Below are 22207 nucleotides of genomic sequence, written 5' to 3'. Positions count from 1 at the left end.
TATCAAAGATCGACTTTGTTAATTCATTCATCTCGTCAGTAAATCGTTGGAATACATAACTTGATACAAAGCATTGATTCTCTACTGGTACAATGACATCGTAACAGTAACACAGACATCTCTCTGTCCTGGATATCTAAATGCCTGATAATGGAACAATTACAAATCGTTGATATGTTTCCATGTTATATTTGTAATATTAAATACGTGATGTACCTTGTGAACTTGTGATACATATACAGCAAAAACTCAAAATAAAAAAATATATATATTTACGGACGACAGGCAGGAAGGCAGACTGGAATACTCCTTCACACACCTCCTTGACTTAACGGAATTAAAAGCATATAGATATGTATTACTGATTATCACTGCATCTGCGTGCTAACGTTTCCAACCAATTTCCGAAATCCATTATTCAAATCGTATTCATTCTGTTGTTAGGCGCTATATGTTTGTATATAAATGTGTAACTCTTTATTGTAAATGTAACTGAGAGTAATACGACCGATGGCAATAGCAGTGTAATAGGAACATATATTAAACAAATTATCATATTGACTAAAGTATAATGTTTCATGTTTGTTTAAAAGTAATTCCCTACGATGGGTGTTGTATCGTTTTGTCAGTACAATTTTGAAAAACAATTCAACGCAATGAATAAAGAGATGACGAAACGATAGATACAATCTATATCACGAGAACACATGTCATAGCATGGTAAAGTTTCTTACCACTGGACGAATTTTAGATCGCCTTATCAGATTGGTTCAGATGTCTCTATAAACAGGTAAAATCTTCCACCTCTCGATTGTAAGTTCGAATCCCACGTTGTGCGCAGTTGCTAGATACCGACCGTATTATCTCCAAATACTCCAGTTTGCATCCTAGACCAAATAGGTCCTTAAATGAACCTGCTTTTTAAATGACAATTCGCCAAGCAGACAAAACCACTTTACACCAGTGCTATTGAGACAGATGTCATCAGGTTCGCTTAATATTTATGCGTGAAAAGAGCCAAAACATGTAAAGAATTTCCCGTGCAAAGCCAATACGAAATCGCAATGAAAAAACAGGAAAATCGCCAATGTTCGATATATACATGTAGTTGACAATATATTCCTCAAAGCAATGTGATTCGGTCGATCACAATATATGTTTGGTTAATGAACACAAGTTTGATTCCTGTCCTCCTCCCGCATCCTGTTGACGTCTTTTAGAATATAATACGACTGCCATCAGAACAAATATACAAGGGAATACTAAAAGCTTACAACTAATGCAACATTTCGATATTTTTGTGGTTAAATGTATTTAAGGATTTAATCTTGCTTCGTTCGATTTCATGGGGTAATAAAACAGTTAATTCAATTTGTTTGACAAGCAACTCCATTCATCACCCTATGAAATCGACCCATGCAAGTTCCAATCCTTATATTTCAATTCAATCGTATTAGATTTTTGTTATTTTTCATTATAAAGTTTTACAAGTTTCTGGGCTTGTGCAAGTCTACAACGAGAAACGTTCGAAAACAATATATCATTAGAAACAAATATATTATCTACGGCGGCGTATTAGGGCCACTATATAATTTAATTTATCTTGTACGTACAAGTTAGTATCTTGTACGTACAAGATAGTATCTTGTACGTACAACTTAGTATCTTGTACGTACAAGATAGTATCTTGAACGTACAAGATAGTATCTTGTACGTATACGTACAACATTCAGATCTGATAATATTGTCTCAAAAACACGTTTTAATAAGTCTATTTTAAAATTCACAAACAATAAATATTCGTGGTCGTAAACTACATGAAATCCTTGTACGTCGCCAGGTTAACATGTATGTGTGTACAATGACCAGGCGGACGTGACGTATTTCACCATATCATGTTTCAGTATAATGCAATGTCTGTCAATCAAACTATGTTCCCTGATCTATATTAAACTGAAAGGCAATTGCAACGTATGCACAATTCAAACAGGTATTTAAGGGCGTATGGATCGAGATACAGACAAACAGACAGACAGAAAGTCAGACGGCGGTCATACTATGTGTGTGATCCCACCATGCTAGGTAAGGTATTACACTATCGACAGAATATTGGCCTCCATCATTATTACAAGACGCCAAGACGAGCCAACATTTAAAAAACTAATTTCAAAATAAACTTTTCCTATTTTTTTATATAGTGTTATTATCGTAAAACAAGTCGTTAACACTAATACTAATCTCGCAAACAAATGCACATATATATTTATATTTAGTTTACAGTATATCGATGACAGTTGTAGTTTATTATTTACAGTACTAGGCAAAGTATGGAGATGACAATATCTAATTAAAGTTACACGTGCCGTAACTGGGCTATAATTTTGTCATGTTAATTTCTCTACATTAATTTATTGAAAACCACCAGGTTTGATGAATTAAGTCGTAAAATGCATTCAAATTGCTCCATATACCTAATAAACGTTAGATACAAGACATAACTCGTGTACTGTAAATTATTGTTTGTTATGCCATATGTATGATAAAATGGAAACTTTCGTGTAGAAATAGTTTTAAAATTAATAATATTACTGTTAATTGCAGAGTTAGGTCATGATATATGAAGCCCCGATGATTGTAAAAACATGGGTTAAAGGGAGACGGTTGTATAGCTTTTATATCGGAGTTATGCACGTTGGCATGTTGTTATTGGGGAGCACAGTCTTTTGTTCTCCTGTCAGTCCACAAGAACAATCTTCGACCGGCACATAAAACAAGGGAATGAAGTATTGAAGCTTTGTGATGATGCAAATGATCAAGACATAGGTCACGCGATCAGACGAAGGTCGATAAGTGTGTTAATTTGTTAAGATCCCCCGAATCTGTTGGTAGTTTTTACACATTTGAGTCACTAGAAACTGCTTCGTTACCGACACTTTGACAATCATCCTTACTGACATGTTACATTTGGTCATGCAAATTCCAAAAGCGTGTTAAACATGTTTAAGATATTTACCATTGATAAAATGGTCAATTTTAAAATGGAGAAGTCATAACTATACTTATGAGAAAGTTCAAAGGTCTGGTAGTTCATTTGGCTTGTACCTTGTAACACTGAGACATTCACAAATGTTAAAAATATATATCAAATTTTAAGATGAGAAGTCTTAACTTATTAGCAACATCGACATATTCACTGGCACAAACAAGCCCCCAATAGACCAGAAACAGTGCCCATGTGCTTGCTTCAGGCTCATTCTGGATGCAGATCAAAACGCATCTTGGTATCAAATAGAAATAAAACTTATAATAGTCTTTGTGATTTTAAACCAAGGTATGTGTTATTCATGTGAACAAACTCAAGGTCATATGAGGTCTGGGCTAATTAGTACTTGAACCTATTCATAATTATATATTAGTGTCACTGTGACCTTGAACACAATTTGCCTGACATGCTAAAGGTCATGTTTTACAAAGTATGAAAATTTTATGTCGTTTCTTAACTAAACAACTCATGCATTTGTGAATATATCCACAATTACAAAAGTGGGTCACCTACCCCTGACACGGTGTCCAATTAATCAATTAGATATAAATAAATAAGAACACATCTTCGATGCTAGTGTTCAAAAGTTATCTATTTAATTCAAAATATGAAATGTATTAATGCAGGCTTTTGCAACTGAAATTGTGGTGCTTTTCATTTTGTATAAACATACTATGGAATTGTTGAAGGTAACATAAATAATGGGACACGCTGAAAGTATCAAAAAATATTTATAATAAGTTACAAATGGCAGAAATGTGGTTATTTTGAAAATTAAAGATATACAACTGCTAATTAAACTTCACCTGGAGTTGAGATTGCAGATAGCAACATGTTAAAAGAACATTTTAGGACAGACACTATTAATATTACCATAATTATAACAAAGCTTTGTTTGATTGGTTAGGTCAGCTTATAAAATAAGAACGAGGAGACAGAAAAAGCTAGCGCAAGAAGATGATAACAAACTGTATACTAAATCACGATTTTCATGAATTTAAAAACGAATACTTAAATGAGCGGGATATCAGCTATTTACCACAGTATTTGCAAATTGATAAAATTGATATTTTAACTACCTTGGTAATCTATTCGCAAAGTTATGCCTATCTGATGTCATTGGACAGGTAGACTATATACACAAGAGCGGGATGTTAAGGTGTGTGTGTGTGGAGGGGAGAGTGAGTGGGTGTTTGTGTTCATGAAACTACTTAAGGCTATACCTTAAAGTATTGAATTGCAGTAAAGTGGCTTAGTTAGCTTTCTTGTAAGTGTAAAGTGTGATATTGATATAAACCAGATCATGAAGTTTGGAAGGTAACTGTCTAGGATATTATTAGGTTTGATATGATTTTCTCCAGTTGTCATTAAATCATTGACAACAATATTAACAAATTGACAGTTTAAGCATCAATCAAGAGATACGTGTTGATAATTAAATATTTTCATTTGAAGGAGAACCTTTAATATTCGTTTAATATTACAGACAACCTTTAAATATATTTTATGATTGTAAATGGAAAACAGTTGATCATTTTCAAAATTTATGTAAAACACACACATATAATATACATTTTTACATGCTTTCGTACTGTGCTGGATTCGGCTAAAATGACGATAAAAGTTTAAAGTATAATCAAACCAAATAACAAATGAAATAAGGCTAGTATAAAGATATTAAGTATGTTCTTCAGAAGAATTTCAAATAGGCGTGTAATTATCCCAGCAAGGTACAATCGTTTGAAACAAATACAAGTTAATTAAATTTATGTTTTTGTGTAATTGATTTTCTATTAGTTCACATTCACAATGCTCCCATTTATACCATACATATTTAATTACAGACCGCGCCGAGTAATCATGTCTAATGTTGGGGCTCAAATGCAAACAGAAATTCGCTGTCCAAGCCATTCAACAGTAGATGTTATGTTCGTCTGTCTCGAAGACGAATGCAAAGAAGCACTCGCATGTCCTCGATGCATCTTAGATTCTGGTGGACATTTCAAACATAATTTAGCTTTATTAGATGATCACCTTGACAAGTTCAAGAAAAGGATATATGAATACAATACCCAAACAAGGACTGAGATCCTTGTTCCTTTACAGAAAAGCGCTAAACAGGTAGTTGATGATCTAAAGGGATTGGACCCTAACGCTGTGAAGTTGATCCAGGATATCGGGACACGAGAAGATAAAATTATTAGCCATACCAAGGCACTGGGTGCCGAATTAAAAAGGCAATGCAGTATTACACAAGATGCTAATCGCCAGAAGCTGGAACAATATCGGGACCGGGTGATGGCAAGAATAACTGAAGTCGAAACTGATGTAGCTGCGCTTGAGAGCTGTCTTGCAGAAAACCGACGGGCGGACATCGCTAACGCTGCTACAACCAGTCTGAATAAAACATATGAACGTGTGGACACGCCTGATATCCAAGAAATTGTTTTCAAAGAAAGTGAAACATCTTGCCATCAACTTGGAACACTTCTTGGAGTTCTGGTAATTGGAAACGAAGAACACGAAAGGTACGTCATACAGATATACATCATTGCCTAGAAATTAAAAAAAAACAATGTTGTGACGGTAACTCTCTACTTCGAATGATACTTTCGAGTTTATTACTGCATTACGAATATTCTAATACATTCTTTGATGTAGATTATTCGGATACACAGAAGGAGAAAAGACATACATGTAATTAATTTACTTTGGTAGTGTTCATCTGAAGGATTAATTTCTTCGACTAACGTTGAAACTTTAGGAAAATACTCTCTCATATAATTGATCAATTGATTTTGTTCATTACATCTATTGTAGGGAAGAAACAGACGTTGAAAAGATCAAACGGCTGGAGGAAGAAAACGAGGAAATGATAAAAAAGTAAGAATTGATGATTTATTTTTTTTTGCAAAATAGCTTACAATGGGATGATAATTGAAATTCATTTCATGAAATATATCTATCATTCGGTTCTTTAATACAATAAATCTAAGTCAGTTAACGTAATATTCATAGTCATAGGGAAATAACCTACCTTACACCAAAACTTCATTGTCTAGTTTAGTCCCTTAAGTAACAATTATCTATGAAAAAAAATCCAAAAAGTGTATTAAAGTTCTGAAACTTAAGATGATTTCTTTAACCTGTGTAACGCTTCCAAATAGGTATTGCAAATTGCATAATTTCCTGATAAAATTTTAGTGGAGCGGCATAGGGAAAAAAATCATGCATTTTTTTATACAAGCACAGAACTTCATGAAATTTGACATGCGAGTAGCCTAGACTACATAGACAATATTTAAACCGGGAGCCACTACAAAATGTACCTATTTCCGGTTTTTTCCAAGATGGCCGCCATTTTCTTACGTAAAACTTAACAAAGTAATGGATTAGCATGCTGCACATCTCAATAAAAATATGAAACTTAATATGTTAGTAGCCAAGACTACCAAAATAATATCAAAAGCGTGAGCCATTGAAAGAATGCCTACTTCTGGAATTCCAAGATGGCCGCCATTTTCGTAGGTAAAACTTAACAAAGTAATGCAATAACATACTGCAAATTTCAATAGAACATGTTAATAGCTAAGGCTACCATAATAATAATATGATTTTAGGCAAAACCTATATGAGAGCGCAGCAGTTAATCCATTCTTTGTTTTTTTAACTGTTACCAAATAAAAAAATATATAAAATTGTTATGAATGTAGATAAGATGTCATGGAAGATTTCTAACGGCGAAAGAGTTATCTCCCCTCACTCAACAGACGATTGAACTATTATAGATGTCATGTACTTTGATCTTATTGCTTATTGTTTGCATTGACTTACTGTACTGATAGAAACCATTATAATGTTAGAATCATAGCTTTGCTGAATTCTCTGGATTGAGTTTATAACAACAAAAACAATGATTAGCATATAATACTTCTACTTTCACTTTTTGCAAAAATATGTGACTGCAGCTACAAAACATAGCTCAACGTCATTCTTTTGTCATTCTCCGTTACCAGGAGGAAAATCCTGAAACAAATGGCCACGTAAAACGGCTTTTAAGTTAAAATTCAGTAGAAAAGGTAAATGTTAGATTTAGTGAATGAATCAAATTGGAAGGCTTATCTTTCACTGATGTTTCATTTTTATTTTTTAAGTATATTTTTTGAAACCACGTGATAGTGTGATTTTGGATATTGTCTTGCGCAAAACTGGATCTTGTTTTGAAGAGAAAAGTTTTCAAACCTCCATATATATGGATAATTGCAAAATGTGTCTACTTCCGGTTGTTTTTAAAGATGGCCGCCATATTCATAGATAACACTTTACAATGTAATGGAATAACATTCTGCACATCTCAAGAAAACATGAATCTTGGCATGTTAGTAGCCAAGACTACCAAAATATTATTAAAAGCGGGAGCCATTGAAAAGCAATTTAAAATCGGGAGTCATTATAAAATATGCCTACTTCCGGTTTTTCTAAGATGGCCGCCATTTTTGTAAAAGAATGCATGTGAGTATCCAAGACAATCAAAACAAGATTTAAACCAGGAGCCACGGAAAAAGTAACGTTTTATTCAAGATAGGCATAAAATGCACATATATACTTTTATTAACAGAGACACTACCTATATATATGGGTAACACTTATTCGTCATGTTATTCCATTTCCGGTATCTTTAAACTGGCGACTATGTGAAATATATGGGTACAAGAAAATGTTGAAGTATTGATACGTTTACATTATTTGAATTATTACATGTAATTGAGAACAAGAATAAATTAATACATAACTTCCATCCATTTCCGGTTGCTTTCAAATAGCACTTGGTGGTAATATAGAAAGTTCATATTACATTTAAAATGATACATAATGTATTTCATTGAAGAGGTTAAACATAACTTTAACAACATTTAAATGAGTATCATGGTTATTAAGCAAACTTTCACTTTCTATATTCATTTGCATTAATCATCTTACAGGAACCTATTCCGTCTATTACAGAGTTAGCTCCCTTTCGGGTAGGTATGCGTCGTTACGTCATTATTTTGTGAGCGCAGTTCACGTCGTTTTCTCCGTTTTAATAATATGACGTAACGCTCGCAAACGTTTGACATCAGAATCAATACCTACCCGAAAGGACGGATAATTCTGCAATATGCAAACACAGAATACTTACCCAAATCAAACAATGAAAATGACAACATTTAATATAACCGGAAGTGCTTTTACTAGCATAATTATTTTAAAACAATGTCTTTGGTTTCATAATATTTAATTATGTATAGTCAGTTAGCGACCAAGTTTTGCTTTATTGTCGTTCATAGTGAAAAACAGTTTTGTTATCAAAGCATTTATATTGCAATACCGGAAATACGTTGATGTTTTGTAAAATTAAAGACAGATTGTTATTTTTCTTGATTTTCTTACCTCTGTCAATATCATGTTTACATGTAGCATCGTGACGAATTGCGAATCAAAAAGATAAGTATAATGTACTTCCCTGGAACTGACTTTTAAATTATATCTATTAGCAATTATAACCGGAAGTACTTGCTCAATATACTTGCTATACATGTATGTTTGTCGTATATGTGTACAATATGCTTCAAGTTCCCATCAATGTATCAATCATCTTTCAAAATAATATCCTCAAAAACAAAATATTTACATGCGGTTTTTCTTTAATTTCACCTTTTATTGACCATGAAGGCGGCCATATGGAAAAAAAATACCGGAAGTAGGTATTTTTTTCCGTGGTTTCGGGTTTAAAACTTATTTTAATTGTCTTGGATACTTACATGCCATTGTTTATGCTTTCATCAAAACCTACAGTATGCATAACTGTACCGACGAAAATGCTAGCTAGTTCTGCCTACATATATGAACGCTATCTTTAATAATACCGGAAGTAGGTAATTTGTTTTCAGTGGCTCACGATTTGAATAAAAATCGGGACCATCTTGAAAAATACCTTTTCAATGGCTTCCTTTTAATTTCTATTTTTGGTTGTCTTAGCAACTCACATGCCAATTGTCATGTTTTTATCAAAAGGAACAGCTTGTTGTTTCATTAGTTTTTATTAGTTTCACCACGAAAATGGCGGCCATCTTGAAAAATACCGGAAGTAGGCACTTTTTGCAATGGATCCCGCCCTTTATTTCTGAAAATAGTCATAACTACTTGCATGTCAAGTTTCGTGTTTCTATCATAAAAAAAATCATGGCATTCTCATTTTTTGGCCATACGCCGCTCTACTATTAAGGGATGAACAAAAAAATTATAAGACAAAGAAAAAGAATTAGACACCCAACCAATCCTACCCAACCTAAAAATTGAGAAATCGAGGGATATTAAAATTATTTCGATACACAACGGTAACAACATAATTATATACTTCATATATACTATCATTTTGATATAACTATTTACCGAGCATCATGGTGATTAAAAAAATAATCATTTATAATTTTAGGTCATTATTGAATGTTATTTTTCATGCTAGCGATTTCTTCCATTTAACGTCTTATATTTGATATTAGTTCATCACTTGACAGAATACTGGATTCTGATTGGCTACAAACATGGGTACTATTTGCAATAGTGCCCAGGGAAGCGGGCACTATTGAAGTGGCGCGAAATTGAGCGTGAATGTATTGTTACGTCACCATTGCATGACGTCATTATAACGTTGCGCTTCGACCAAGACGTCAAGATGGCGGACAGGCTGTTCTGTGAGGGGATAGGAGCAAACGTTGCTTTTCTTTAGAAGGCAATTCACTCATGGTCTATATTGATCTACTTTTAAATCTTTATGAAGCTGAATCCCGTTTTATAGAAACACAGGTTTCTGTGACAATTCACATGTACATTGTATTTTTTTATCAAAAATAATACCGAAATAATGGTATTTATTTTTACTGACATTTTTTTCTGATGCAGAGACGCAACCGTTACAAACATAATAGATGCAGCCTGATAATAACGTGATATGTTAACAGTTGAAGTGTGCAATGGTCATATATATATATATATAATGATGAACTCAAACTCTAATTTCTAACAATAAAAGTTGTTTTCTTTCATGTGCGGCAATATTATTGATGTGTTACGTACAGTACTTTACAAAGAGTATGAAAATAAACTACTTAGTAGAGCAACAGCTGTGTAGTGATTAATATAAATTGACACTTGTAGATGTCGAAATTTACAAACTCTAGAGAGAGACATGAAGACAATAACAGACCGGTGAGCATATGTCAGCTATTTTCAGCTCCATATATATATTGCGTGATTTTAAGAAGACAGATATCGAAATACAGTGTATAAGTAATTATAAAGACTATTCCAAATCAAGCGCATGAGAGACGAAAACGTACAGCTTATTCAGCTAAGATTCTTATTTTGATAAATGTCAAAATAGTGAGAAAAAACAGGGCGGATACGTTGATTTGGAATCAAATGTTGGTTCAAGAAAAATGCAAAAAAAAAAAAAAAAGTAAAAAAAAAAAACAAAAAAAAAATTAAAAAGTAGTCGGAATAATTTTGGAAATGAAAATATGAATGGAAGGCGACTTTTAAAGAGTCCATTCAGCGAGGCTAATTATGTTACATAAGTAATTTAATCGATGCCGTTAAAGTTCCAAATGGTATAGCAATACGATTAACAGGTTCAAAATTACGCTGTACCCACATCCGGCCTAATATCACATAAGTTAAACAAATTCACCGTGGAGATAGTGATGTTTTAGAAAGGAGCATGTACCTAATAAGGCAAACACACTACCGTAAGAGTAACTTTAGTAGGTCTAGTCATACTTGATCCACTAAAATATGTCATTCTATTTCAGCTATATAATCATTTATTTGTTTTTCCAAAAGGACTAAAATGCAAGTACAGACGAATAAACGATTGGAAGCCGAAAACATGGATCTCGTTCAAAGGTAAGAATAGTTTATGGAACAATTAAGAAGACACTTATCTGCTATGCAGTGTAGAATACAGTTTATTTATATGGATATAAAATATCCTAATATAGTCAGTTCTATATGATGTGAGTATTGCACTGATACATATATGTAAATATATATACACACACCATTTTATAGTTAACAATTTTTTAGGTAATTACATTATCCGCTAAGTATGATTCATTTTATTTGATACTTGATCCACTAGAATATGTCATTTAAATCCAGCTATATAACTATTTATTTGTTTTTCAAAAAGGACTAAAATGCAAGCACAGACGAATAAACGATTGGAAGCCGAAAACATGGATCTCGTTCAAAGGTAAGAATAGTTTATGTATCAATTAAGAAGACACTGATCTGCTATGCAATGTAGAATACAGTTTATTTATATGGATATCAAACATCCAAATATAGTCAGTTCTAGATGATGTGAGTATTGCACTGATACATATATGCAGTCTATGGTAACAAAATAAGCTCACTGACATTTTAATATTATTGTTAAGCTGGACACTGTTAGGACAATTATAAATGCACTTATTGTGTAGTATTATATGAATACTACCAGCATTAGAGGGTGACAGTGCTTATCGTCCCTCCGAGGATATCACTGTCACTCGATGTCTGTTTTTAGCGACCAGTTTTGTTTAAACCTCCTGATTATAATCACTTTCGTATTGCCCAAACTTCCGTTTATAATACATTTTGATATGTGTAATACACACTTGGCTATAGTGACAACATTCTGTTGGATGGCCATTATAGACAGGTTTTACTGTATTTGTCAATTGATATAAAATGCAGAATGAAGCATTTGTAATAATCATAAAAGTGGACACAACAGGTCGCCATATTAAATACACATATTGTTGTAAAAGTTATATCATAATAATAGTTACATATTTTGTTAATGACCTAATACGCGAAAAAAATATCGCATGGGTATGAGGTCACTAATGACGTGTGTAACGAACCGTCGAAGGTCCTTTGAATTAAATAACTGTAACATTAATTATGTATGGAAACCATTTACCTCATTGAATGACTCGAATACATTGTAATGGTCTATTAATTAAGTCTTGCCGATTTCGTTTTGCTTTTGAAACTGGTCATCAGCGTTATTATTCGCACTTTATTTCCATCTCTTTGAGTGCCGTCGTCGCGAAGCGTTACGTGACAGTCATATTGTCGATAATGACGTTAGGGGCAAAGAACGACTACTCTATCGTCCAAACATATTATGATTTCTGCTAACCTAATCCAACTTTGTATTGGCTATTACGTGACGTCATTTAAACCAATAGGAAGGCAGGAGTCTTCTCTGAGGAGGATAATATAGTAATATACCTAGACCATTTTAACCGCAAACTGTGGGGAAAAAAACGGGGTAATGCGGAATTCGAACCATACTTTTAGTAGTAAATGATTGTTAAGAATTCAAACTCGAAGTGACCTATATATTTTTCTTTGTCATATCACATGACATAAAAGTGAAATATGCTTTATTTTCGCCTAGTTTTGTTGTCTACTTTATGTTGTTATTCCTAATTGACTGCACCTAATCTACATCCTGATCACTATAATTGTTATAATGTAATTAGTGGTTAATCAAGATTCATTTATTGAAACCACAAAATTGTTTAGTATATGTACTGTACAGTAATTCATGTACTTTTTTGTACAACACATCTATACATCATTGTTCAGTTATCTATACAAATGTCGAAAGAAATACTTTTTGCAATTATGATTTTGTTCATTATAAAGAATGCTAATTATATAAATAATACCAATTTGATATAACCAGTACAAACCATTTTTCTATGTTTAAACTGAAATACTCGTAAATGGGGTTATACAGTATAGTCATGACGCCAAGTAGCGATTTTTGCCCTAACCCAAAAATGTTTAATATATATTTTTCTCTGTTGAATATTGTCTATTGATATGTATATAATAAGATCAAATTGGGTGTGGAACTCTCACCCCTGAGAATTGGGAAATATTCAAGATGGCGTCCAAGATGGCCGCCTAATATTTAATATTTCAGTAATTCATACAGAAATCACATAAAACCAACATTGAAACCCTATTTATCTCATCTTAAACCTTGCCTGGATACAACTGGTAAACGAAAGTCATATTTAGTATATACATTTATTTAAAAAACCAAGATGGCTGATAAAATACCTCCAAATACAGAAATATACGATAAAAAGTTACCCCGTTTTACAAAATACAAGTCCATGCAGGTTGAATGGCAAATACCAGGTTTAAGAATATAAGGAGAAAAAATTTCGATATGTATATTATGAAATCTTTGACAATTACTTGATTCAAGATGGCGGGCCAAAATGGTGCCAAAATTTATTACAGTCTCGACACCAACTAACGAGTTTTATTTCGGGTCAATACTTCTGACATAGGTTTTTCTCTCTCGAATATCATTGATTGGTTTGACCATAAATATAAAGATCCATTTGAACGTGGACCTCACACCCTTGAGTGTGTATTTTTTTTCAAAATGGTGTCTGAGACAACAAATCGTTTCTTTAACATCCAGGTCGAATGAAAATACCAGTTGTTTACAGTTTTTGGCTTATTAGATATATGAATAGTATCCAGTTACATTGTATTTGTTACATAATTTCAAGATAGCGGACAAACATGGCCGTCAATAGCGGATATATTCGTACAAGATGGCTGCTAAATATTGAAAAATCAATAGTTATTTTAACAAGCCAACCGCAAAAGTATTTATATACATTCAAGATATTTTAGGATTAAACTGTTAATTTTTAAAATAATATACACCATATATATCATCATCAAAAACAATTTAAAACATGATTAAAGACAGAATAGCAGCAATAATCTTTGATGATTATTAAATTGAGATAATTTTACCGAAATGGTCTCCAAGATTTTCGAGAAATAATTCATTTTAGCCCTGATGCTAAATAGCGAGTTTTGCTCTGACTATGGTGTATACATTTTTTGTCTCTGCTGAATATTGCATATTGGTATGTATGTAATAAATACTATCCAGGTGGATGTCATGTTCACCTAGTTTCTTAAATCATGAAGTTGTAATATGGTCTTTAACATTCAATTTAATAAATCAACTGTTAACATTAGCGTTGTATGGGTTCATTAGCAAATATCAAAATGGCTGCCAAATATGGCCTCTAATAGCTTAGGATATCAATTGCCTGATTATTGATGTCCTTTAATAAATCATGACAATCTCCAATATTCAATAATGTAGGAATCTTATTATGAATGCATGATGATATACTTAGATCGCTGGATACACCCTGAAAGAAGGGGAAATGAGGGAACGAATGTTGAATGCAGCAGTCATTTGGAGTGGCAGGAATAAAAAGATAAGTGCATCCATCAGACGTTTAGCAAAATCTACATACTATACATGTAGTAACGGGATTATGAGCTATTTTTGAAATCTACGTAAACGAGCGTTGTTTGGGCATCATTACCCATCGGTCGCTCATTGTTATATTGTCAAAGCATCAGCTGAGGACTGGTACAGCATGAAATCGTTATAAAAAAGAGGCTACTTCAAGAACACCAGTGACATACTTCAAGTGACAGATGTATCAGAATACATAATATTAACCACTTGTAAGTCATTACATAGTAATTATGTGGGACAGAGGTATATTATAACATGTTTTTGTTAGTGCAAGTATTTAAACACTATTTCTATCAAACATCTAAGATATATATGTTGTTTTTTTTTTCCATTGTTTAGATCCCTAGATAGATGATTTAGGAAGTGTGGCATGACAAATATCTATAATAGTTGTATATGAATAAACAGATGAATACCTTCTGTCTTAAGCTATTGTGTCCACTATCTTAGAATTTCGAAAAAAAACATTAATAAAAACCTTACATGTAAATAAATGTTAATACTACCCGGTGTTTTATATACGGTGTGAATGTTAAAGAAATTATTACAATTTTATGATTTTAGTGGCCATCTTGGACACGATCTTGTATATTTCAAAATGTTAAAGGATGTGAGCTCCACACCCATCAGGATATCATTAAAGAAATACCAATATGGACTTTTCAGCAGAGAAAAAACTTTATCAGATATTTCTGGTCAGTACAAAAATCGCTAATTTTGAATTTAATAATAATCAAAGATCATTTTTAAAGTTCTGTCCCTATGTTGCTTAAAATTTGTATTTGATATTCAACCTGCATGGCATTACACTTTAGTTCAATAAAAGCCAATACGTTTTGCCAAATAAATACAGTTATCTTTCCAACACTATAGACCCATTTGAAAGTAATGATAGCTATTAAATCATTTATTAATTTAAAAGACAAAGACTTTTAAAGTCCACGTTACTATCGCGTGGCGTGTAATGAGGTAATAAATCAGTATACGCTGTGTGATCTATTTAATTACAAGGTTTGTGATCAACTTACACTACAAACTGTGAACATCTTACAGTGCATACTGTAAATAATCAGTTTCAGATCTGGGATAAGTGTTACATTGTATATTATAAACTGATTGTAATTAAGGATTACACTGATATTTATCAAGTTTTTAAGTAAATTATTATATTGGAAAACGTAAATCTATAAATGTTCGGCTGATGCTATAAGGGTTGCGTAATTATTGTGATGTATTTTTTAAATGAAAATTGCTAAAAATCACAGCTAATTGATATATTTATTACTGATAATTTATGACAATATGTATATGATAGTTCTTAACGATTTCAGTTCACTAGAACTGTCTGTATGGCGGTAAAATATTGGTTAATTTCACGACAAGGAAATGATATGAGAAGAGAACACGTAATACAATACATTAAATTGAATACTACCAATTATACCTTACATTCTATATGTACTCGACATTTGTATAGTAAATCGTAAGTCAACTGTGAATTGGCTTTTTAGTTTCCCACACATCGCCCATTCAAAATATAATCATTTTAGTAATCAAAATCTAAATAAATACTAGTGCATCTTCAAATAAACGATTGATATGGCAATATCTTTCCAACACTAGACAGTTTTTTAATCTACCTACAATTGACTATGACAGAGAGATTTATGAATGACATGGTTATAATTTATAGAAACAATTCAGTGGTCTGGTTTAAATACCATGTATTATATTCACCCACATAATGGTCGGATATACACATCTAAAGCATGCGTAGCTTAATTTAAAAGACAAATACGTTCAAAGTACTTCACGTAGATACACTAAAGGGGTGTGATTGTTATGATTCCAGGGATTATAAAGAGCACACAGTGTGTAATTTCTTTGGATAATTAGTTTCAGATCCGCGGTAAGTGTTATATTGCATATAGTATACTGACTGTAATTGAGGATTACACTCACATACATCTTTGATGATGGTATTATAAAAAAAGTGATACAGGCGTTTGGCTTATAACCAAACGTCTCTATAACGATTCTCAGTGTAGAAACATTCGGAACAGTAACATTTTCTGCCTGCGAACAATAGATCTAAACAAACATGTAACGAACGAAAGGGTTACACTATATTGGCTGCAAAATATATTAAAATAGAAATAATTCTTGATTTTATTTTGAATTTATTCTAGCCTATTATTTCGAGGAAGAGCAATTGAATGATGTTGTTACAATTAAAAGAAACAATTAATTGATCTGGTTTAAATTTTGAAATGTGCATCCAAATAATGATTAATCTAGAGGACAAAACCTTGCATAAATATGTTGAATGGAATTCCTGAAATAATCGCATTTTAAATTCTACCAAGGTTTGTCTGCTCCTTCGTTCCGCCATAGTGTCTGGTAAGATTTTGAAAGTCGTAGCATTGAAAAGCTTCCGGATGACAACAACAAATCCGCTGATTATGTTAAATACGCGTTAAACAGTGCTTAATGCTTCATGCCAACTGTAATTAATCATGTATATGAACTCTAAAATGTACCATTAATTATAACAAATTAGCTCCTTGTACCATTAAACATATTTGTAAAACTGAAAGACTTAATCAGAAATTGGGCCGACACGGACATGATCAGAAATGAAAATAGTCATCTAATAGATACTATATAATGTATTTAAATGAGAGTTGGGTCCCTCCACTGATATTCCGTGATATCGTTTAATACCATCGTGTTGAAAATCAGCCACCGTCAATAAATGAAAAACAAACAAAAAATTTGAAAGGATATCACTTAAACCATGTATCAATGAAACAGAGGAAGATATATAGCATAACCACTTAACATCGGTTAGTTTGGTGAATCAAGAAACGACAATTAAATTATTAAAGAGTATTTTTTAAATTATTAAAGATGACCAATGAAGGCTTTGTCATGCAATTCCTATTGTATATTTTTCAGAATTTGTGTCACTTGTTCTTGATACATTTAGTTTGCTGGGAAAATCTGTAAACACCTAATGATACAAACTACAAACATATGACGTTATCAATAGTTTTTCCTTCCATGTGCATGCTACATCAGCTTGACACGGCCCATCTTTTCAATGTTTGTGATGTAGTATAATGATGAAGACGGGATATTTAATATTCGCAAATATCTTGGTGTTTGCAAAGCGCAGACCGAAGCCGAGTATAATATTCAATTTGGAATATATCTCTACAGTCTTCAATTATTTTATTGTGTTTTATAATCATGATAATGAGCACAGCTGCAAGGGAAACCTGTACTTGAAACCTTAATAGATCTAGTCTTTACGGTTTATAAAAAACAGAGAGTTGGTTTATGCTACTAGTAATAAGTAATGGTAATGCTTGATTATTGTATCATATATATATATGCATTTCTAAAATAACTTCTATTTGTATTGATGCATTTTCAAATGCCATGTGGTACAGTTTCCTGATTACATTCAGATTGTAAACATACATCATGTTTGTCAATTTATGATAGCTTCGACATCATTTCATTTCCAAGAAATGTACGAAATACGTTTTTTTTTAGAATTGTTATGAACCTCGTCGATATCATACACGATAAGCGCGCGCATAACAAACAGTGATGTATCTATTTAGCTTCCTACGAAACATTTGTTAATTCTTTACACCATACTATTACTAACGTCGTTATGGTGCATCTTTAAGTGATTTAGTATCAATATCTACCAACCAATAGCTTATTAATTAGATTGCCGATTTTAGAAATAACCGATAATGAAATACAAGACGCATTCGTGAATCATACGGTAATGATAGGTTCCAAATAAAACAATAACATTCTGTCTGGTTTATACACAGTCCGAATAATGGGCACGTGCCGAACTAAAGAGTTAAATATACACACTAAAATACGTGTAGTCTAATATTAATAGACACCAACATTCCGATTCATATCGTATTACATCGCTGATGTATATGTGAACTCGGGTGTAACGTATACGGTCAGTGTTCTATACACATGCAAAACCGTAAACGTAGACGTCACATAGCAGGACAGTAAAACAGTCACATGTGTGTAATAACTGTTACATTGTGTATCATATACTGACTGGAATCGACGATGTACCCTTGGTACATAATGATGATTTATCATTAGTTATGTATGTGTTAGATCAAATACGATGCTCCATCCCACGATCTGTGCTACAAGTACACGTTTTGTGCTAAAATAACCATTATTAGTTTATTGCATTAGTATGATTAGTATTTACTTATTATCAGTATAAAAAACAATTGTCACAGTTGGTTTATTACCATATAAGTACTCTGTGTCTATTGTCTTGATTACATTCCATTTTGAATAACATCCCGTTTAGATTCGTAAAGTGTATTATCATTTTGGCCCCATACTGATTTCTTGTGTTACACACAGGATATATAATATTAAAAAGTAGATGGCGTCTTTAATAGATACAATAGATAGTGCAATGTTTTTATTCTGGACTAGTGTTAAACATACAGTGGCATTGATAAGTCATAATGTAAATTTATGTAACTGCTCGTATTTGCCAACTTCTGTATTTGAGTCTTGCACATCAAACACAAAAAATAAAACAAAAAATAAAGAAAATTGTCTGAAAGAGTAATATGTACCTGGAAATAATCATTAATATACTATATGATATATGTTCAAAGATTTAAATGGTCGAGATTAAGTGTCTTATTTACAGCTTTAACTATAATAGAATAATGTTTTTGCTAAAAGCTTGATTATCCGAAAAAAAAAACCCATCTACCCAATGTTCAATATTTGCAAAATGTAGGCTCCGACCCACCAATATAGGAGAAAAAAAGGTGTTATGTCAGAATACCTTTACCGTTTGGCCACTCTATCTTCATTCAGAAATATAGATAAGTTTATTATATGTCGTGTATCATTCAAAGTGTATTATTGTGAAATTTTGCTTGTGCATGTATCACTACAATATTATGAATTAAAAATCTGCATACATACCTACAACATACTAGTTAGGAACCTTATAGATCACACATTCACTTTATTTATATTGTTTGTATTTGTACGGAGTTCACACCAGTACTACTTTATGGTCGGTATATTTAGGGATTAACTTGAATATATTTTGATGTTATGGTTATGTAATAAAAAAACTACTCTGAGTAAATAAACCGCGAAGCTTTTATGATCAGAGTACACTCAGAGTTGTATGTAACATAAAACATATATACAAATTAATCCGTATAATTCAATTTACTAAAAATAATCTCTTCATTTTGAGACTCTTTTCTCTATGAACTTTTATTAGCAAAAATATTTATCATTAAAGTTGGAACATGTCATGTTTTTGTGGCTGGATTTTTAAGAAAAAGATAATGATCAATCACTCATGCAAACTTCGATCTGCAATAATTTTGGATTATATATGTCAATTTTGCCAATCGTATAACTGATTTACCGATAAAAAGTATATACACTCAATTTTAACTCAACTTTTCGCTATCTGTTATTTGGCTTTAAACAAAACTTTATTAAAACATTTTACACAAACCATGCCTTATAATTGAGAAAGGATATAAAATGTAATATAATAATTTAACTTGCTTTGCTTTATGTGTTGATATGCTAAATAAGTCTTAGAACAAGCGTTAATATGCACAGCATGATATAACATAAATCATTTAAATTGAGGTTCAATTATAACTTGATAAAGTTTATTTACATTAAACTTTTAAAAGAAGCAATGGATCCATTAGAACAATTATCACTGTGGGCATGTTTTAAATAAACTATCGTGGCCATTATAATGGCCACCGGATTAATTACCATATACACGTATACGATATGTATAGTTTTAATTAAAGAGACCATGTACTTTGCTTTTACCTCACCTAGGCATGTGTTAATCCAGGTGTTAAATACTAAACGGGTAAAGGACAATAATTACATGGACCGCTAAGAAAGAGGGTGTACAGTAACACGAGTAATCAGCTTCGTGTCTGAGGTACAGCATACATCCGTGTTCGTATACTGACTATTATCAATGTCGAAATAACTATATAACGTTAGCATTGATATAACGATACATTTAATATTAGTATTTGTTAAATACTTTCAAATATCGGTAAATAGAGAATAAATAGACGACTCGATGCGCATAAGTTAAATTTTATTTATTTAACATCGATTCCGAAACGTCATGATTTAGAAGGCTGAATATAAATATGCCTTCTTGTCTTGTACAACACTAGTGTTCACATTATTCCTCTGGGCCTTTGGATTCACTTGATAAAATTTTTCCTTCTTCAGTGACAAATCCTGTATGGCTTTTGTTTTTCTTTTTTTCTAAAAGGTCCGCTACTTTTACGAAAAAGCTTGTTTTTTTACAATGGGAATCTAAATTGAGATTGATCCTTTTGTGGAGTCGCAAAAGATGTTAGTTTACCGCTAATACTGCTTTTTACATTATCTTCTGAACAAATGAATTAAAATAAATCTAATCCTATTGATTACAAAGCTGGGGTAATCTTATTATTTCCCCGTCGTCCTAATGATAGTTGAATATCACCGCGCTATATACGGCAAAACAGTGAAATTAGTCTGCAATGATTTAAACTTACATATGTATGGTGTTGCAACATCATCAAAGGTCATCGATATATATTTTCTTATGTTATTGGTGTTTTCTAAGTAACTTTTATTGTTTGTTTCGGAAAAGTAGTTGGCCTTTAACAATATTAAAACCTAAATCAGTTATAGCTTTGTATGGTCCAAATTACATCATATATCTTATAGAGCTAATGTAAATATCTACCTTTAACAAATACTGATAATAAATTATGTAGTAAATCATGTGTGAAATCCAAGTTATATGCATGTGACCTTATTGTTTATTGTTCAATTAAGTAAGAGTATAATTCCCCGAACAACTGAAAATGAATAACGCGCCATTGAATCATACGACAATCATAACTTGAAAACAAAAAACATTCCAGCTAATTTAATTATCATATCGTAAACATACTCCAACCAAGGTATGTACCGATAATCAATGTAGCATGAAGACATATAATTACAAAAAAAAAAACATAAAAAGACATCCAAAGTTCGCCGTATTACCTCAAGTAGACGCGTGCGAGCTCAGCTGTAAAACGTCACACGGGCAGTAATCTATACAGTGAGATTGTAAACATAGCGGTTTAACACAAGGTGGAAAACCAGTTTAAGATTTGTGACAAGTGTTACATTTAATTGTTTATTATTCAGGCATCCATTAAAGTTACCGCTGTCTAGTTGGCATTCATGACTGAATATAGTTCAATGTTTTATCTACATTCAATAACAATTCTTTGATGAAATATCAAGAATTTTTGCAAATATAATGAATACAAAAAAATCATTATCGCCAAAGACGGGACAGCTTTAGGAACAGCCATCTCGCGTGATCGCAATAATAACGATGTTATCAAAAGCGGGTGGTAGTCTATAGGCTGACGAATGCCAACTGTGCTCAATTAGGTTATAAAGTAGGATCACAATGATAATGCTAATATTGTATACCGATTGTAATTGGAGCTTAACTGAAAACACATCGTTAGCATTGATATTATTATACATTTGTATATACACTAATTGATTATAGTTAGTATATTGCCGTAATACGACACAAGGCACGTTATCGACACGCTTTCTATTCATAATATGCATGTTAGCGAGGCTCCCCAAATACTGACATTGATATACGG

At 32.2% G+C, this 22207-nt stretch overlaps 2 protein-coding genes across 2 annotated transcripts in view; both read left to right on the top strand.

Moving 5' to 3' along the window:
* The window catches only part of LOC138330088 (uncharacterized), a 47019-nt gene extending 31776 nt beyond the window's left edge, over window positions 1-15243 (top strand). The window contains exons 2-5 of the mRNA XM_069277459.1: window positions 4888-5571; window positions 5864-5926; window positions 10925-10987; window positions 11274-15243. Coding sequence (XP_069133560.1) covers window positions 4904-5571; window positions 5864-5926; window positions 10925-10987; window positions 11274-11340 — 861 coding nt within the window. The 5' untranslated portion in view covers window positions 4888-4903 and the 3' untranslated portion in view covers window positions 11341-15243. The remainder of the gene's footprint in view (window positions 1-4887; window positions 5572-5863; window positions 5927-10924; window positions 10988-11273) is intronic.
* LOC138329835 (uncharacterized) overlaps window positions 1-22207 on the top strand; it is a 150913-nt gene that overhangs the window by 95892 nt on the left and 32814 nt on the right. The gene's annotated exons all lie outside the window — the stretch shown is intronic.

The sequence above is a fragment of the Argopecten irradians genome, chromosome 8, assembly GCF_041381155.1.
Source record: "Argopecten irradians isolate NY chromosome 8, Ai_NY, whole genome shotgun sequence".
Lineage (NCBI taxonomy): Eukaryota > Metazoa > Mollusca > Bivalvia > Pectinida > Pectinidae > Argopecten > Argopecten irradians.
Note: the sequence above shows the minus strand (reverse complement) of the source record. Positions and strands in the feature narration are given on the sequence as shown.